We start from the raw sequence: 19887 nt of genomic DNA, 5'->3' as shown, positions 1-19887 counted from the left end.
TAAAGCGACTTTGGGTACTTAGAAAAGCGCTATATAAATCCCAGGTATTATTATTATTATTATTACTACTCACAATTTCACTGTAATATATATAATACTCATTATTTTAATATACTACTACGACCTTTTTATTCCTTTCAATGCATTATTTTTCATGCAGCAGTTAATTAACTACTGTATTATATTTATGCTGCAAATGTTTGCAGGAAAGAAACACTAAACCACATCGTTAGTTGGTGTACCTGCTATGTTCGGCATTCATGCACAATTTAGCCTGCAAGTATTAACAAATATATGAATACCGTGTGTAAATATATCTGAATATACTGCACACAACATTGGTCTGATGTCCTATACATTAGTCCCATGCAGTGAAGTTTTCCTTGTGTACACATTTGTGTGGTGATCAAACATCAAAGTTGTTGTCTGTAAAATGTAAAACTTCACAATTGTAGTTTAACCGCAATTCAGAGGTTAGTATCGTATGCATGTTCGAAATAAACTGGACACTAAACATATTTTGAAAACCTCAATATTTCCATACTTGTCCTACATTGTTTTTTCCAGAAGGGGGCAGCCTGGCACAATATGTTTATCAGAGGTTGTTTTATTTAATATTTTATTTACACTAAAAACAGTGCTGTGTGTGTGTGCGCATGCTTGTAAATTTGAGTTGTATGCAGCATTCTTGGCAGATAATCAATCACAAATTTAACAATACCCTAATAATTTGTATATGGTTGTCATGTGTTTATGTAATATTACACAGGCCTTCAATTCAATTCAAACAACTTTATTAATCCCTCAAAGGGCAGTTCATTTTGAGCAGCAGGTTGTTGTGTGTCGTAAAGCCTACACATGGCCCACAATAAATAAATAAATACATAAACAGTACAACAATACAACTTTGAGTGCAGATGAGATGAATGATTTGGAAAAGTGATTTGTTTTACTCATAGGAAGGGCATAACGTCGCCCTAAAGGCAACAGAGAGAATTCCCCCGCAAGGACCTGGCTCAGTAAGGCTAAAATGCTCTTTGCTTTTCGGTGGATTTGCTTGTTGCAGAAGAAGTTTAAGGGTGTAAGTGTTACTCCGGTATTCTTAGAGCAAGGCTTAAAGGCCTACTGAAACCCACTACTACCGACCACGCAGTCTGATAGTTTATATATCAATGATGAAATCTTAACATTGCAACACATGCCAATACGGCCGGGTTAACTTATAAAGTGCAATTTTAAATTTCCCGCGAAACTTCCGGTTGAAAACGTCTATGTATGATGACGTATGCGCTTGACTTCAATCGTTGAAACGGAAGTATTCTGACACCATCGTATCCAATACAAAGACTCTGTTTTCATCTCAAAATTCCACAGTATTCTGGACATCTGTGTTGGTGAATCTTTTGCAATTTGTTTAATGAACAATGAAGACTGCAAAGAATAAAGCTGTAGGTGGGATCGGTGTATTAGCGGCTGGCTGCAGCAACACAACCAGGAGGACTTTGACTTGGATAGTAGACGCGCTATCCGACGCTAGCCGCCGACCGCATCGATGATCGGGTGAAGTCCTTCGTCGCTCCGTCGATCGCTGGAACGCAGGTGAGCACGGGTGTTGATGAGCAGATGAGGGCTGGCTGGCGTAGGTGGATAGCTAATGTTTTTAGCATAGCTCTGTGAGGTCCCGTAGCTAAGTTGGCTTCAATGGCGTCGTTAGCAACAACATTGTTAAGTTTCACCAGGCTGGAAAGCATTAACCGTGTAGTTACAAGTCCATGGTTTAATAGTATTGTTGATTTTCTGTCTATCCTTCCAGTCAGGGGTTTATTTCTTTTGTTTCTATCTGCAGTTAAGCCCGATGCTATCACGTTAGCTCCGTAGCTAAAGTGCTTCGCCGATGTATTGTCGTGGAGATAAAAGTCACTGTGAATGTCCATTTCGCGTTCTCGACTCCCATTTTCAAGAGGATGTAGTATCCGAGGTGGTTTAAAATACAAATCTGTGATCCACAATAGAAAAAGGAGAAAGTGTGGAATCCAATGAGCCCTTGTACCTAAGTTACGGTCAGAGCGAAAAAAGATACGTCCTGCACTGCACTCTAGTCCTTCACTCTCACGTTCCTCATCCACGAATCTTTCATCCTCGCTCAAATTAATGAGGTAACCGTCGCTTTCTCGGTCCGAATCGCTCTCGCTGCTGGTGTAAACAATGGGGAAATGTGAGGAGCCTTTCAACCTGTGACGTCACGCTACTTCCGGTACAGGCAAGGCTTTTTTTTATCAGCGACCAAAAGTTGCGAACTTTATCGTCGATGTTCTCTACTAAATCCTTTCAGCAAACATATGGCAATATCGCGAAATGATCAAGTATGACACATAGAATGGATCTGCTATCCCCGTTTAAATAAAAAAAATTCATTTCAGTAGGCCTTTAACAATACTAGTCAGGCTGTTTCGGTCTTTGACTAAAAGGCAGTAAAACCAACAATTAAAATAAAAACACATAAGACTCAATGAATGCTTGATAAAAATGACAAAGTATAACAGACCTGACAGGGAAATGATTTAGTTTCCTGAGAAGAACCTGTGTTCACATCAAACTTGAGCTGGTCGTCAAAAAAGGTGCCCAAGTATTTATATGATGAAACAATGTCAACTTTTTTGTTATGTATGACACACTCCGTAGAAATTCCCTTCTTACATCTAAAATCAATAATTAATTACTTGGTTTTAGGTATTAAATCCAAAAAGTTACAGTCACACCAGGAGATAAAATCAGTTAGGGCGCTCTCATGCTTTGATTGTGAACCATAAAGGAGGGACAGCAGTGCCGTGTCATCAGAGAATTTAATCAAATACGTAGCTGTCCTACTGCCGACTCCTGCATTCATTGGTATACATAATAAAAAGTAAGGGTGAAAGGACGCATCCTTGGGGTGAACCAGTGGAGACTGGAGATGGTTACAGAGTCAGAGAGACAGATGTTTACAGAGACTCGTTGCTTTTTGCCAGTGAAAAAGTCTCAAATCCATAGCACGGGGGTCAGCAACCCGCGGCTCTAGAGCCACATGCGGCTCTTGAGCGGCGCCCTGGTGGCTCCATGGAGCTTCTTCAAAAATGTATGGAAATGGAAAAAAAATGGGTGAAAAATATATGTTTTGTTGTAATAGGGTTTTCGTAAGAGGACAAACATGACACAAACCTTCCTAATTGTTAGAAAGCCCACTGCTTAATATGTTTGTGTTTATGCTTCACTGATGAGAGTATTTGTGGAGCGACGTTTTGTCCTACTAATTTCAGCGGCCCTTGAACTCACCATAGTTGTGTGGACTGTGACTCAACAGTTTGTTTACATGTATTACTTTCTCCGACGCTGCCACAGAAAGACGTGTTTTATGCCACTCCTTCGTTGACCCGTTTTGTCCACCAAACGTTTTATACTGTACATGAATGCAGAAAGGTGAGCTTTGTTGATGTTATTGACTTGTTATGGAGTACTAATCAGGCATATTTGGTCACTGCATGACTGCAAGCTAATCGCTGCTAATATGCTATTTAGGCTAGCTGTATGTACATATTGCATCATTATGCCTCATTTGTAGTATATTTTAGCTCATTTAATTTCTTTTACTTATGTCCTTTGTGTATTTAGTTTATTTTTCCACGTTTCATGACACATTATCTGTATGTAATATTGGCTGCATTTCTGATAGTTGTTAGTGTGCCATGTTGTTCCAGACCACAGCAAACGTTACCCAGCTTGCAAAGATTGTAACGAGTCCATTAGAAGAAGACAGCCTACCATTTCCTATAACTTGGACACAGACATCTATACCTTTGGTCATTTTAAGACAGTAATTTTCAGGAGTTATCTCTCCCTCTGAGAAGTTTTACTAATATTTTCCAATGTTGTAAAATTGCATTACATTTCAACATTTCTGTCAACAAAGATTTGCGTCCCCTGCGACACATAGTCATTTTGATAGTAGGCTAATATAGCTAATTAGCCACTTACATCATGTATTGTCTTCATTATAAGAGTTATGCAAGTCTTTTAATTTTTTGCGGCTCCAAACAGATTACTTTTTTGTATTTTTGGTCCAATATGGCTCTTTCAACATTTTGGGTTGCCGACCCCTGCCATAGCACAAGCTGCTGAGGCAAATTAAATTGAGACACAAGCCTCTCTATTAAGAGATGTGGCTGCATTGTATTAAATGCTGAAGAAAAATCAGCAAATAAGAGCCTGGCATGGGCTTGTGGCTTCTTTAAGTTTTGGCAGAGTTGGCTGAGTATAAAAAGCTTTGCATCATCTACAGCTCTCCCTGGTTGATAGGCAAATTGTAGTGGATCAAGTCCCGCCGTAGAAGACATGGCCAGGCCTTTAACAATGTTTTCTAAGATTTTCATGATTAATGACGTTAATGCAACTAGTCTAAAATCACCAAATTGTTTACATTTACATTTGCAGTTCAGTGACATTTGAAATATATGTTGGAGGACACTGCCAAGTTGGTCTGCACAATATTGGCGAGTGCGCCCACAAATAAGGTGTGGACCAGGGGCCTTCCTTATTTTGACCCGTTTTAAAAGCGCTCTAACATGCTCCTGCTTGATGATAATGTTTGGATCAGGAGTAAGAGACGCTTGAAGGAAGGAAATATTATCGGAAAAGTCATTATTTTCATAGCAGGAATAAAAACGATTACATTCATCTGGAAGGTCCTTACATTTTTAAAACATTCCTGTCACGCCCGCTACTTCCCTGCGAGATGGAGGTCATTGCTTTTATTTCTTTCCAAGCTGCCTGAAGATCTCCACTGGTATATTTGTGTTCTACCTTATCCCTGTAAACTTTTTTAGCTTTCTTTATCTCGCTCCATACCACTCTGCTATTGTATTTCCTTTCCTGCATGCTCCTTGTGTAAAATATGTATTTATTCATGTTTATAACACTTTTTAGTTCCTTAGTAACCCACAGTTTGTTGTTGGAATATATGGTAATTTCCTATATATATATATATATATATAATTTGTTTGGGAATATGTGACTGCTCCGTAATAGTATAATAGAGCCGCTATTGTTCAAGCTGTTTCTAAATGATAATAATATATTGTGGTCGGATGCAGTATATTAACGCCAGTCATGAAAGTTTAATTGTATCTGTCAGTTGTTTGTTGCTGTGCAGTAGTTCCTCTCATTATTTGCTATTTCCGTATATCATTTACACAATCAAAGTTACCAACAATAGAATATTGCAATATTGAACGTCTTTTCATACTGAAAGATGGATTTACTGATTCTTTGTGCAGCAGCGTTGAGCTTACACTTCAAAGTAGAGGAAACCGGTGTTATGTAATAGAAGTTGGCAAGCTACTGTTTATCCTGCGAGTCCACACAATCAAATCATGTTATTGTAAAACTCTGCTTTTATATTTCCTGCTGCGTTTTCATTTAAACCTCATCTTCTTGCTGCTTTTAATCACTGCATACATGACAGCTTCCACCATTCCTGTGATTTGTGACACTTTTTAACCTAACATTTCTTAGCAGACTATTCTCTATTGCAGTGATTCTCAAACTGTTGTGCTATGCAGGCTCCTTCTATTGGTACGCTGAAGAAGTCTGTAAATTTGTACTGTATATCCAGTATCATTGTTGATGATATTTGTGTAGTGTGTGTGTGTGTGTGTGTGTGTGTGTGTGTGTGTGTGTGTGTGTGTGTGTGTGTGTGTGTGTGTGTGTGTGTGTGTGTGTGTGTGTGTGTGTGTGTGTGTGTGTGTGTGTGTGTGTGTGTGTGTGTGTGTGTGTGTGTGTGTGTGTGTGTGTGAGTGTTGGTCATTGTGTTGGTACATGGAGAGCAAGGTATTTTCCGAGATGGTACTTGGTGTAAAACGTTTGCGAACCACTGCTCTTTTGTTTTCTTTCTCTCCAATAGGAATGTAAAAAAAAAAGGTGCATCACAAGCAAAACTCACTGACTCACTCTTCAATGTTGGCATGACAACCCTCACTTCCTTCTACCCTAGACGGATATATTTGAGACAGCCTTTGTTTTTCCAGGCACAACTTTGTCAAGCCTGTGTATTGGCATGCTGCATTACATTTGTTTTGTTTGTTCCTGTTGGCTTCTGACTGAAAAAAAATAGTACACACTATAGTATACTATTGTACAGTATAGTAAAGCGTGTATTGTTTGACTGTGACTACACAATTACTGGAACCACGTGTAATTTTTCTTAGGGCATGCATTTTGTACATTCAAGATAATACCCATCAATATATGCTAAGCCATTTGAACAAAACATAACTTTAAATTATAGATAAAAAGCAAATTGATGTCATATCCAGCACTATACCTTAATGATAAAGAATTAATCTTAATTTACAGTAGGATGATGATGAACAACAAACCAGACCCTCTGCTGTCGGGTTGATTGAAAGTTGAGAGTTAAAGTTAACACTCACATTTAATACACACCGTTAAAGGCCTACTGAAATGATTTTTTTTTATTTAAACGGGGATAGCAGATCTATTCTGTGTCATACTTGATCATTTCGCGATATTGCCATATTTTTGCTGAAAGGATTTAGTATAGAACAACGACGATAAAGATCGCAACTTTTGGTATCTGATTAAAAAAAGGCTTGCCCCTACCGGAAGTAGCGTGACATAGTCAATTGAACATTTCCGCAAAGTTCCCTATTGTTTACAGTGATGGCCGCCAGAAGTGAGAGCGATTCGGACCGAGAAAGCGACGATTTCCCCATTAATTTGAGCAAGGATGAAAGATTTGTGGATGAGGAAAGTGCAAGTGAAGGACTAGTGGGGAGTGGAAGCGATTCAGATAGGGAAGATGCTGTGAGAGCCGGGGGCGACCTGATATTCAGCTGGGAATGACTACAACAGTAAATAAACACAAGACATATATATACTCTATTAGCCACAACACAACCAGGCTTATATTTAATATGCCACAAATTAATCCCGCATAAAAACACCTAGGTGTTTGTTATGGTAGCTCCTAGCTACTAGCTCGAGCTAGTTATAGCTCGAGCGGATTATATGGACGGGATCCCGTCCATATAACCCGCAAATACAATTCAAACACCTGCACAACACACACACTCACTCAGCCCAAAGGACCGTTCACCTAACCCAAGGTTCATAAAGCTTATATATTTAACCAAAGTTACGTACGTGACACGCACGTACGGGCAAGCGATCAAATGTTTGGAAGCGCGCGGGTGGAACCTGATATTCAGCTGGGAATGACTACAACAGTAAATAAACACAAGACATATATATACTCTATTAGCCACAACACAACCAGGCTTATAATTAATCCTGCATAAAAACACCTAGGTGTTTGTTATGCTAGCTCCTAGCTACTAGCTCGAGCTAGTTATAGCTCGAGCGGGTTATATGGACGGGATCCTGTCCATATAACCTGCAAATACAATTCAAACACCTGCACAACACACACACTCACTCAGCCCAAAGGACCGTTCACCTAACCCAGGGGTGGGCAATTAATTTTTACCGGGGGCCGCATGAGCAACCCGAGCACTGCTGGAGGGCCACATCGACAATATTTCAATTAAATTTTGCTCAATATTATTTTTGATATATACCGTAAGATAAATAATAATAATAATTAATAATAATAGTAATACTTCAACATAGTGTATGTAACAGCATTCCATGACTAATATAAATAAATTAACATGAATAATAAATGACAGTAAAATAAGCACACGTATGACTGAGGAGTCATAGTGTAACTTTGTGTGATGTTTGAGTTGTCCGACTTTTTGTGTGGCCATAAACGCACCAGTGGTTTAGTGCTATGCGTGTTGGTGACAGATGACAAGTTGGTTTTGGCCTGGTTTGTACGGCAGAAAATGACTAGTTTTTCGAGATAGAAGTGTTTTACTTATGTTTTTGGTGTGGTTATGGCCGAATATAAACAGTTTTGCTCAATAAAGTGATCGATATAATTCCTGGCCTCGAAGCATCTCGATAGACGTTACAATAATTGAACGGTGTTCAATTGAACGGTGTTGACGAACACCGTTAGGGCCGCTTGTTGTCACTGTCACTCAAAGTTGCATTGCAAAATTACATAGAATAAATATGTTTATTTTGTTTAGAATTCAGATGGGATTTGATTTGGTGCGCGGCATATATTTGCTGCGCGCAGCAGACGCTTGAGCAGTGCGCAATTGCGCAGGCACGCACCTTAGAGGGAACGTTGCATGGCAGTCCATGTCTTGTTGGAAACGCGCCATTCTTCATCAACTTTTCTCTTTTTAGCGTCTCGGGTGTAAACCGTGCATCACTTGTCGCTGCATGTGCACCTTCACTCGCAGGTTACACACTGACACACGCCCATAAATAATAATTTTCAAAATAAAAGCAGCACAGTTGTATTGCGCGCACGACATAGATGTTTTTTCAACTTTATTTTGTAATTAATGATTGCAGCTGTTCACATTCACTCACAATCACGCACACGCATACGTCCACACGGAAGTAATACAAATAACGATTTTCAAAACGAAAGCAGCACCGTTGTATTGCACACTCGACATAGATACTTTTTAAAATGTATTTTGTAATTTATAATTGGCCTCACGCGGGCCGGACAGGGACGCACAAAGGGCCGGATGCGGCCCGCGGGCCGCAGAATGCCCAGGTCTGACCTAACCCAAGGTTCATAAAGCTTATATATTTAACCAAAGTTACGTACGTGACATGCACGTACGGGCAAGCGATCAAATGTTTGGAAGCGCAGCTGCGTACTCACGGTATCGCGTCTGCGTCTGTGTATCCAAATCAAAGTCCTCCTGGTAAGAGTCTCTGTTGTACGAGTTCTTCGATCTTGACTGCATCTTTCGGGAATGTAAACAATGAAACACCGGCTGTGTTGTGTTGCTGACTTCCCTCGCAAAATACTCCGCTTCGCAGTGACAACTTTCTTCTTTGCTTGCTCAGCTTCTTTCTCCATAATGCAATGAACAAATTGCAACAGATTCACCAACACAGATGTCCAGAATACTGTGGAATAATGAGATGAAAACAGAGTTATTTCGTATTGGCTTCAATGGGGAGCCATACCTCTGTTTCACTGGCTACGTCACGCGCATACGTCATCCTCCAAAGGCATTTTCAACCGGAAGTTTAGCGGGAAACTTAAAATTGCACTTTATAAGTTAACCCGGCCGTATTGGCATGTGTTGCAATGTTAAGATTTCATCATTGATATATAAACTATCAGACTGCGTGGTCGGTAGTAGTGGGTTTCAGTAGGCCTTTAACATTCTGAATGTTTGTTACCTAATTGATTGTAGAAAATGTTAATACACACTATGTTTAGTTATTATTATTTTTATTCTTGTCAATATTACACTCCTCGTTGACCTGTTTTGCTTTAAAGAAACGTCCCAGATTCTTCTGCTGTTCTTCACGGGAGGTCCCAGAAGGAGAGTTGATGTTTTTCTTCTTCCTAGAAAGAATAACAATAACCCATGAAGTCAAAAAGATGTCACAGTTGCTCACTCAACAGTTGACAGTACATGCAAACGCCAAACGCGTAATCAAGACGAGCAGGAAAAAAAGTTAATTAATGCGATCGCTTCTCCTGGGAGCTGATCAATGAACTACCGTTAGAATCAGAATCAGAATATAATCAGATCAGAATCAGAAAAATCCGAATAGTTTTTATTGCCATTGTTTGAGAACGGGTTCACAAACTAGGAATGTTTAGCTGGTAGAACCAGAGCAGGTAAGTCAACTGGTTCTGGCTGGCGGTTATGTACTGACCGGATATAATTGGTACTATCAGGTACCAATTACTGTAATATCAACCAGTATAAAATTTGGATTACTTTGTTACACGTGATGTCATGATCGATTCCAGACTTGGCCGGTTTAGGCCCATTCTGGGCAGACAAGCGTATTCGTAGCAGAGTCAGCTGGACTGTCTCTCAGCACAGTAATTTGCAATTTTCCACGCAAAAAGAAAGCATTCAAAAGTAAGACTCCGCTTTTCAAGATGCGCTAGCTTGATGCTAATTTACATTGGATATGTCATATAGGCCTACATACTACTAATTTAGCATTAGAGATTGTACATGGCAATTTCAACACATCCAAATTTAGTAGTTAAAACTACAACGAAGATGCTCGTTCCGATCAAACAGCTGGTGTGTAATACGTACAATACTTGGTGTAAACACTTACTATCAACACGAGCAAATTCAACTTAATGTGGTTAGAGGTAGGTCATGAGTTAAAACCCCGGCCGTGTCATACCAAAGACTATAAAAATGGGACCCATTACCTACCTGCTTGGCACTCAGCATCAAGGGTTGGAATTGGAGGTTAAATCACCGAAATGATTTCCGAGCGCGGCGACCGCTGCTGCTCACTGCTCCCCTCCCCTCCCTGGGAGTGGAACAAGGAGATGGGGCAAATGCAGAGGGTATTTTCACCACACCTAGTGTGTGTGTGTGACTATTAGTGGTACTTAAACTTTGACTTTAATGGCAAAGACTACTTCCTGACTATGGCAACACACTCTTGTCTATAAACCACTGCCATCTGACATCTTGGATTTGCAACTTCATGCAAAGTCTACTATATAAAACTTGTAAGTTATACTCCGAAGTACACAACAACTGAACAGAAAAGTTATCATCATCATCATATATTTATCAGTAATCAGTAAACCGTAATCTATTTATTTATATCTGCACTTTTATCCTGCACTACAACGAGTTAATGCAACAAAATTTTGTTCTTATCTGTACTGTAAAGTTCAAATTGGAAAGACAATAAAAGGAAGTCTAAATCTAGGTCTAATCTGCTCACCGTTAAATGAAAAAAATAGATTTTATTATTTCTCAAATGAAAATTATTTACCACGAAAGTACATAAAATTGCTGACGTGAAATATTGGTATTGATGCCTTGGGACGGGAAAATGGTACCGTATCAGTTCTAATGTGAAAGGTACCGTCCCTCCTGGCAGGGCTGCTGGGAGTGTGTAGTATGTTTGTTTGTGAAGCTGCTGAGCAAAACAGATAGCATTACCGTATTTTTCGGACTCTAAGTCGCAGTTTTTTTCATAGTTTGGCCGGGGGTGCGACTTATACTCAGGAGCGACTTATGTATGAAATTATTAACACATTACCGTAAAATATCAAATAATATTATTTAGCTCATTCACGTAAGAGACTAGACATATAAGATTTCATGGGACTTAGCGATTAGGAGTGACAGATTGTTTGGTAAACGTATAGCATGTTCTATATGTTATAGTTATTTGAATGACTTTTACCATAATACAGTATGTTACGTTAACATACCAGGCACGTTCTCAGTTGGTTATTTATGCGTCATATAACGTACACTTATTCAGCCTGTTGTTCACTATTCTTTATTTATTTTAAATTGCCTTTCAAATGTCTATTCTTGGTGTTGGGTTTTATCAAATAAAATGTTTTTTTCCTTCTTTATTATGCGTTTTCGGCCGGTGCGACTTATACTCCGGAGCGACTTATACTCCGAAAAATACGGTAGTCCTAATGTGTGTAACTATTACAACTGTCATTCCATCAGGTGTGTGTTTGCCTTTACGTTGTAGTTTGGATATCCATTCTTAGAAATGTTTTTTGTTGTGTTATGGATGACCACGCCTTAATCAGCGCCCTCCAATACAGGCGTTAGTTAGTCCCTATGTTTACAGTCTACTGACACTGGGATTTGTGCTGAATGTAGGCCAGCAGAATGGCGCTTACGTCAAAGGCAGGCAGGCGGGCAGATGCAGGGAGAGAGCAGCTGGTGGTTGTGCAGCTGTGCCCAAGGAGGAGGCTGTGGCGCACATCAGTTTGCCAGAGCGGCGCTAGCAGTAATCAGGGAAAGACGGCAATAGGACGAGAAGGAGAGTGCCAGTAATGAAGACTGTACTGAGCATGCACAAGAAATGGGCGCACGCGGTCAAAACCATACGTATCCTGCAGGGACTTGTAAGTGTTTTCACTAAAATTACTCACTTATTTTGCTACAGTGTTTACATTACAGACGCGACTAAAATGTACGTAAAGTTCATCAAAATGTCATATTGTATTTGGAAAGTAGTCAACTAAGTAATAATAGAAGTTTTTGAAAATGTTTGGTACATATTTCAGTTATTAGATTTGTATGTATTTGTATCTGAATATTGCAAATAATGATGAATTTTAATTGTGGTCTTCATAAGGTTCAGACAATAAACTATAAGAGTGATTTTTGCTTACTTAATCTCAACATTATAGTGATTCCGCTGTGACTTTTAAATTTCCATTCAACTATTTGTGCTTTTGCAGGAACAGTTGACTTTATGCGTTTTTTTCATTGTTTCGCACAGGGGTTTGTGTTGTATACCAGCACAAGCTAATGAAGTAGCTTTGTCCACATAACTCATTAATTTGCAGGGAAATTAAAGCACTCATGATAATTGTGCCTTCTCCTTTCCAGAACCCAGTCATGGAGGAGACTGTGTGGGAGCAGTACACAGTGACCCTGCAAAGGGTGAGTCCATGCCATTATTTACCTTTACATATCACACATACACTGATGATGATTCACGACAGCGACATGACAAATTGAGTTCATGCGGAACAGACTCCATTTTCACTGTAAATAGGGTTGGCGAAAGTTTCGACGCTAAGTCGATACCAACATGCAAAAAATACGTCTATCTGCTTTTTTCCAATATCGTCACACACTTTTTCCTTGGCGAGCTGTGTCAATTCTCGGCGTAGGAGCACTGAGTCAGCGCCGAAGAATGCCTTTACCAGTGTTTCCATATTTTACTTACTTGAGGAAACCTTTCACAAATGCAGATTTGGCGCATTTGGTTTGCTCATAAACAAATGGCAGCATAACATAACTAGGTGTGGCGTCACTCTCCTTCACAACACCCCTTTACCCGGTGTGTCAGACAATAGGACATAGCAGAAATAATCTGTGATGCACCTTAGACACTTTGCTATGCTAATTTATAGTTGATTGTTGCACAAAGGTGACAGAACTTACACAGGGGATCTGAACCGAGGATGTCGTTGAGACACTTGTGATTTAGGGCTATATAAATAAACATTGATTGATTGTATCTGCACGGTCTTAAAAGGCTTAAAAAGTCTTGATTTTAAAAAAAATGTATTTGAGGCCTTAAGATGTTTAAAATGTTCCTAAAATCTTGTAAAAGGTCTTAAATACAATTTTTCAAAAGGTCTTAAAAATATATTTACATTACTTTTATTTAAAACATAAATAAACTTCAGTGTTGCTTTTAAATGTTTTGATTTTTTAAGACGCTATAACGCAAGTACAAAACGGAATCAAACTAGGCTACCTGTGCTGCCCCAGTCGGAATTAATCACGTACCACCAAGTGTGGTGTGCGTGCGCAGCGGTGTGTTGTTACAGCTTAGCATTACAGTGGAAAAAAATTAATAAAAGCCCACAGCAAAGCTGAATTTCTTGCACAAGATGGGTAAGTGCAAGTTCAACGATTTGTGGCTCCAGAACAATCAATTTAATGCATGTTTGAGGCCGGTAGATGGAAACGTATAAAGTGCTTAGGACTCGGATGTGGAGCCATCGAGGAGGGAAGGTTTTGTAAACATGCAAGTGAATGGAATGATATCAAAAAAGTAAAACATCCAAGATAAATCTTTGTCAAAAAATGCTGAAACACCACAGATAACTTGCACAACCATACAAGGATTAACGTAACCCCCCAAAGGAGTGTTATGTGGGTAAAGTGGTGCCAATGAGATTAATATAAGATGTTTACTAGTGAAATCATACTATTACATACAGTAAGCACACACTGGTTTCTCTGTGGTAGTAGTGTACTCACAGTAGTAAAACTATAAAAAAACCACAATTCTCTTATTATTTCTATTATTCTATACATATATTCTATTATTTATCATGCCTAATATTTTTTTCCAAGTTTATACCGCAACTGACATTAAAGGTTGTCTCTTCAGTGTTTACAGTCAGTGTATGGTGGGGTGAAGAAAGCAAGGAAGATTTGACAATGTCATCTTGTCATTCTTAAATAAAAAATAGTCATTGTTTATTAGCAATATGTTTTCAAAAAGTCACAACAACTGGTAAACATGTATTCATACACACCAGATACAAAATGAGCTGAGCGAATTTAAATGTTATCCACAATATTCAAATCAGAATTCTGTTTGAGGCTTGCAGGCCATAATCGCCTTCTTTGTTTTTACACAATCGCTCTGTCTGCACTCTCTGTTTTTCCACAACTTTGTGCAGATACGGTTGTAGTACTATTGATGTTTTTATCTGTTTACTCAAATCTGACCGCTGCAAAAGCACTACAGGAGTTAACCATTAGCTTTAGCGGAGATGCTAACAGTTCCTTTCACAGACAATATCTTGTTGCGGTTTCCTCTACCATTGCTGACATCCTGGTTGTTGTTACATGAAAACACCTGATATGAAGCACACTGCACCTTTTGCAAGAAAACACTTCTCTGGCAAATCTGAAAAATGGCTGTTATGTTTGCTAAAAAAAATGCAGTTAGTTTACAATAGAGAGTCTTCTGGTATATTTAGTTAGTTATTTTTTGTTTTCAATGTGAAAGAGCAGTTGAATTAATTCATATAGTTACAATTCATTTTGGCCCCCAGATTTTCGCTTATGTCATTGTACTTTTTTGTCCGTATAAATGTGAACTGGTCTTAAATTATATTCTTTATGGTCTTAAAAAAAGTCTTAAAGATTCCTAAATTTGACTTATTGGAACCTGCAGAGACCCTGTTACAAAGTGAATGATTGAACCTCCACTGTAAAATATATTTTAAATTGAAAGTTAATAAACTTGCGTACATTTATTCCTGCCTTTCGTGGTACAGGGCGTTGGTTTGATTCTTGGCCAGGGCTGTGTCAGGAAAGTTATCCAATGTAAAAACTCAGCATAAACAAAATAAACTTAAAAACAAATAAACTTGCAGTAATTTGTATGACAAATAAGAACAATTTAAGTATCAACACAACTAATTTTTTGAATAGTTATTTGCTAAAAATCGTCCATCAATCAACGTTTGTACATTTTGCGCTGAAAGTGGTTTATGGTAATATAATATTGTACATACAAAAAAAGTCTGTGCTTGCTACATTTTGAAACAAATAATTTTCGACAGTGCAAACTTGCTATGCTATTTTGGACCAGCAGTGCACCTATGACTCATGACTGCGTGTCACTTAAGATTTTTGTTTTTTACAGACCCCCAATTTTTTTCTTATTTATTTATTTATTTTTTAAATACCTCTTTTTCTGTATAGGTTCCAGGTGTAAACATGACAATTCATATTTACTCAGATGCAGAGGTTTTGAACAAAAAGAAGGTCAGGTTGGATGTCATTTATGGTTAAATAATCATGATTATGATTATAAGACCTTTGTTTAGTGATACACTTGACTGGAGCCAGAAAAGCAGATTTAGGCAAAAAAAAAAAAACGTCCTCTGCTGGAAGCATTTGACCTCGAATTCTCACCATCCTCACAACCAGCTGTCACACAAACTATCTTCTCTTCATTTTCTATTATCTTACTCTGTACCATCTGGTTCTCATTTTCTATTCCCTTACTCTGTACCATTGTCATGTATAGAGAGAGTATGAACAACCCCGTTTCAAGCGTTCTTCTCAATGATTGGTCACGTGACTAAAGGGTACCACTGCATTTTCTCATTATATACTGAACAGAAATGTAAATGCAACACTTTTGTTAAGTTTTAAAACTTTTATTATATACACAGAAGACCTATTCCTCTCAAATATTGTTCACAAATCTGTCGAAATCTGTGTTAGTGAGCACTTCTTCTTTGCCAAGATAATCGATCCCACCTTACAGGTGTGGCATATCAAGATGCTGATTAAACAGTATGATTATTGTACTGGTGTGGCTTAGGCTGCCCACAATAAAAGGCCACTCTGAAATGTGCAATTTTGTTTTCTGGGGGATCAGAAAAGCAGCAATACATCTCCTTCGAATAGGGTTGATCAGATCGTTGATTGTGGCCTGTGGAATGTTGGTCCACTCCACTTCTATTGCCGAGCGAAGTTGCTGGATATTGGCAGGAACTGGAACCCGTTGTCGCCGATCCACAGCATCCCAAACATGCTCAGTGGGTGACATGTTTGAACCTATCCTCAAACAAAAGTCTTGAGTTGTATTTTTGTTCGGTGGCGCATTACTTGTAATTGAAGAGTGTTTGCTGAGTGTTTGTCATTTAAACATGCCCTGTTGTGCAACATGGGGATGCGCCACTCGCAAAAAAGGCGGGAAACAACAATAATAAGGATAAAAATATGGCAATTGAAGGTTCGCCGGGAAGGCTGGGGAGCCATTAGTAACAGTTTCTTGTGTGAGGTAAGCAAGCATACATACATATGGGAAATGTGGTATATTACACTTTCAGTAACAGTGAATTAATACACTTTGCCTGACAAAACTTTGCTTCAAAATTGTACCTTTTCTGCATGTGTTACCAATAACCCAAACTAAGCTGATCAACATTGCAATAAAAAGCAGCATTAGTTCAGTATTCAAGTTATTGTGGTAATAATGAAATCAGGAAGCCGTGACTCACCACAGCAAAACCAATGAAACATATTCAAAAAAGAAAAGGTAAAAGCACAGGAATATATATCGTGCAGTGATTACAATCAATGCATTGGAGGCAGACAATACAGTTGACATACTTCACACAAAAGTCATAATTTCTCCCGTAATTGTTGGTCCAAAGCTAATGAGCATTTTGGCAAAATGAGGGTAGTACGTTTATTTTTGGTCGTTGTGTATTTTCTGACATACATTTCGCCAGCGGGAGCGTTTTAGAGAGAATCTGGTCACTAAACACTGCATGAATATAGTGGTGGAGTACATCAAAACGGCCGCAAAATTGTTATAATATATACTATTTTGACGAAATAAAAGCATGGTTTATTCTAAGTCTACGAGCTAGACTAGAGTATATTTAGAACTATATTAAGACTTATTATTTTGGTTTATTTCGTCAGGAAAACTAGTGTCAGAACCACTCAATTGCATGACAGCCGCACACTTCCTAGGTACCAAACATGGCGCCTCTCGTTTAGTTGTCCATACTCTCTTTATAGACGACTCTGCTCTATACTATATGCTCTTCACTTTCTATTCTCTTACATCACTTCCTGTGACACACTCACTGCCTAAAACACATTTATCCAGCCAGTGTATCTTTTGTCGAGGTATACTTATCTTAGCTGTAATGCAAAGGTATTGCCATCATATATGACGTATAAGTCTTAGTGTGTGATGGCGCTTACTTACTTGCAGGTGCAGTAGCTGTTACTGTCAATGTATTGGAGTGTGTTTAGGTCAGCTGATGCAGATGTGCGATGGGAGTTAAAATGACCAATTCCCAAATTATCATTGCTAGCTATTAGGGATGTAACAATAAACAGTATTATTGATAAACCACGGTAAAACTCCCTAAGGTTAGTATACTGTTTCAAATTCAAATGGTTGCAAAGCCGTGAATGATAAGATAGATGGATAGATTGATAGATAGATAGATAGATGGATACTAAAAACGAAAGAAAGTTTTGTTAAATTTTTGAAGGAAAAAAACATACTGAGTAAATACTAGGGATGCAACGGTACTCGGTAAAATACCGGAATGTGCAATTTGCCCACCATGGGATAATACACCTTTTTTGACGGCGGTCCTTTTGTGCGGGTGTGCCCTTCCGGTTTAGCGAACATCCCTCACTACGGCATTATGTCCTATCACCGTTGTGTCTCCCTAGCTCACATTGATGTACGTGGAGCCCAGAAGAAAACAAACAAAGAAATATGACCAGCACTAACATAGAAGTTAAAACATAACATTGTGCAGGAGCAGTGACTTAATTCAAATGCACCTCACTACAGACGGCATTGACTGTAGTGAGGTACTTTAACTTTAACTTTAATGGTGCCCGCACGACGGCGGACCTTTTTCGCTAAATATATGCAGAGCTTCTATATTTGACGGACGCAGAAAAAAAATCTGTTCCATTTAGCTAAAATCTGCTTGTGTTGGACAGGATGTCATGCACAAACACAAATTAAATTATTCTGTTTACTTTAAAATAAAATAGTCAGTTTTCAAGGTGGATCGTATTTTACACTTTGAAAGGCACTAAATGGCGGCGACGTACATGAAGTCAACTTTTCAAAAGTTTTCAGGCGTTACTGTTGTATTGTTGCTTGCTGCAAAAAAATAAAGTTGCTTATTGAGGCAAAACGGACGTCGGTGTTGCCGTTCAGCACCTGTTAATAATGGCAGCACAGAGTTTATTTGATTCTGCTCCTTTGCAAGGACACTATTGCAATTTCCCTTACCATGTGATTACGCACGGATTCGCGAGATCTCGTAAAAGTCCACACTATTTCGCTGCACAACTGAGCCGCAACAGAACGGCAGTGGGGATTGCCGAACTGTGGATGGCCGTTCCGCATTCAGTGGAAATCCGGGGTCACTGTTGCAGGCATCTCATGTCCATCCATCCATCCATTTTCTACCGCTTGTCCCTCTTGGGATCACGGGGGGTGCGGGAGCCTATCCCAAGTCGTCACCTCATCGCAGGGCTAACACAGATAGACAGACAACATTCACGTTCACATTAACACACTAGGGCCCATTTAATATTAAATGATAAATGGGTTATACTTGTATAGCGCTTTTCTACCTTCAAGGTACTCAAAGCGCTTTGACAGTATTTCCACATTCACCCATTCACACACACATTCACACACTGATGGCGGGAGCTGCCATGCAAGGCGCTAACCACCAGCCATCAGGAGCAAGGGTGAAGTGTCTTGCCCAAGGACACAACGGACGTGACTAGGATGGTAGAAGGTGGGGATTGAACCCCAGTAACCAGCAACCCTCCGATTGCTGTGCCAATCAAAATATCCTCAGCTGCATGTGTGAAACTGAAAATTCTGCCCTCATTTGGGACTCGAAGGCACCGAATGACTTTGTGACTGAACTATGTGTTGTCAAGGATTGACAACAGTGTTGTCAATCCTCTTGGAGACTTCTTTTGTAAACAGCTACAAGCGACCAATCTTGTGACCTTTCCCGGGGATATTGGTGACTTTTTTGTGTCTTGGAGACTTGTTTGTGTGTTGAAGACTCTGGGTGAAAGCAAGCAGCAGTCACCGTCCGTCCTCAGCGAGCAGAGACGGCTGCTACCGGTCAGCTGGTGCTGCTGCGTCGATAGCTACATGCTAGCGACATTGTCAACAAGCAGACTTTGCATGTAATAAGTTAATATCACATGTTACTAAATCTTACATTCTTGTGTAATTTGCACATGAATAAATTCTACAGAAGAATATTAATTTATTATATTTATGGATGGATGGATGGATGGATGGATGGATTTAGAAAATTTTATTTTTTATTTTTTGCATGTGCCTCTTGAGACCTCACTAAACAAAATGTATGCTAATCCACCCTTGTTATTCAAATAAGAATCAATAAGAAAACCATTAAGGACACAAATCGTTACACATAATTGAAAGTGGAATCGGAACCGGAAAAATCTTATCAATTCCCATCCCTATGGTATGTATAAAGTACCAATGATTGTCACACACACTCTAGGTGTGGCGAAATGATGACCCATCACCCTTGATCACCTAGGGTTGTACGGTATATCGGTATTAGTATAGTACCGCGATACTAATGAATCATATTCGGTACTATACCGCCTCTAAAAAGTACCGGTCCTCCATCGCCCCCAACACCCCCCCCCCCCCGTCGCC

At 39.2% G+C, this 19887-nt stretch overlaps 1 protein-coding gene across 10 annotated transcripts in view; it reads left to right on the top strand.

Moving 5' to 3' along the window:
- The window catches only part of tjp2a (tight junction protein 2a (zona occludens 2)), a 100763-nt gene that overhangs the window by 44163 nt on the left and 36713 nt on the right, over window positions 1-19887 (top strand). For 9 of the 10 annotated variants that reach the window (XM_062031595.1, XM_062031591.1, XM_062031598.1 and 6 more), the window contains one exon: window positions 12519-12572. In XM_062031595.1, coding sequence (XP_061887579.1) covers window positions 12519-12572 — 54 coding nt within the window. Of the gene's footprint in view, window positions 1-11891; window positions 12029-12518; window positions 12573-19887 lie in introns of those variants that run through there. The other variant, XM_062031593.1, reaches the window with a different exon arrangement.

This window comes from Entelurus aequoreus, linkage group LG21 (assembly GCF_033978785.1).
Source record: "Entelurus aequoreus isolate RoL-2023_Sb linkage group LG21, RoL_Eaeq_v1.1, whole genome shotgun sequence".
In the NCBI taxonomy this organism is placed as follows: domain Eukaryota; kingdom Metazoa; phylum Chordata; class Actinopteri; order Syngnathiformes; family Syngnathidae; genus Entelurus; species Entelurus aequoreus.
The sequence above is the reverse complement of the archived record's forward strand: the minus strand, read 5'-3'. Positions and strand labels throughout refer to the sequence as shown.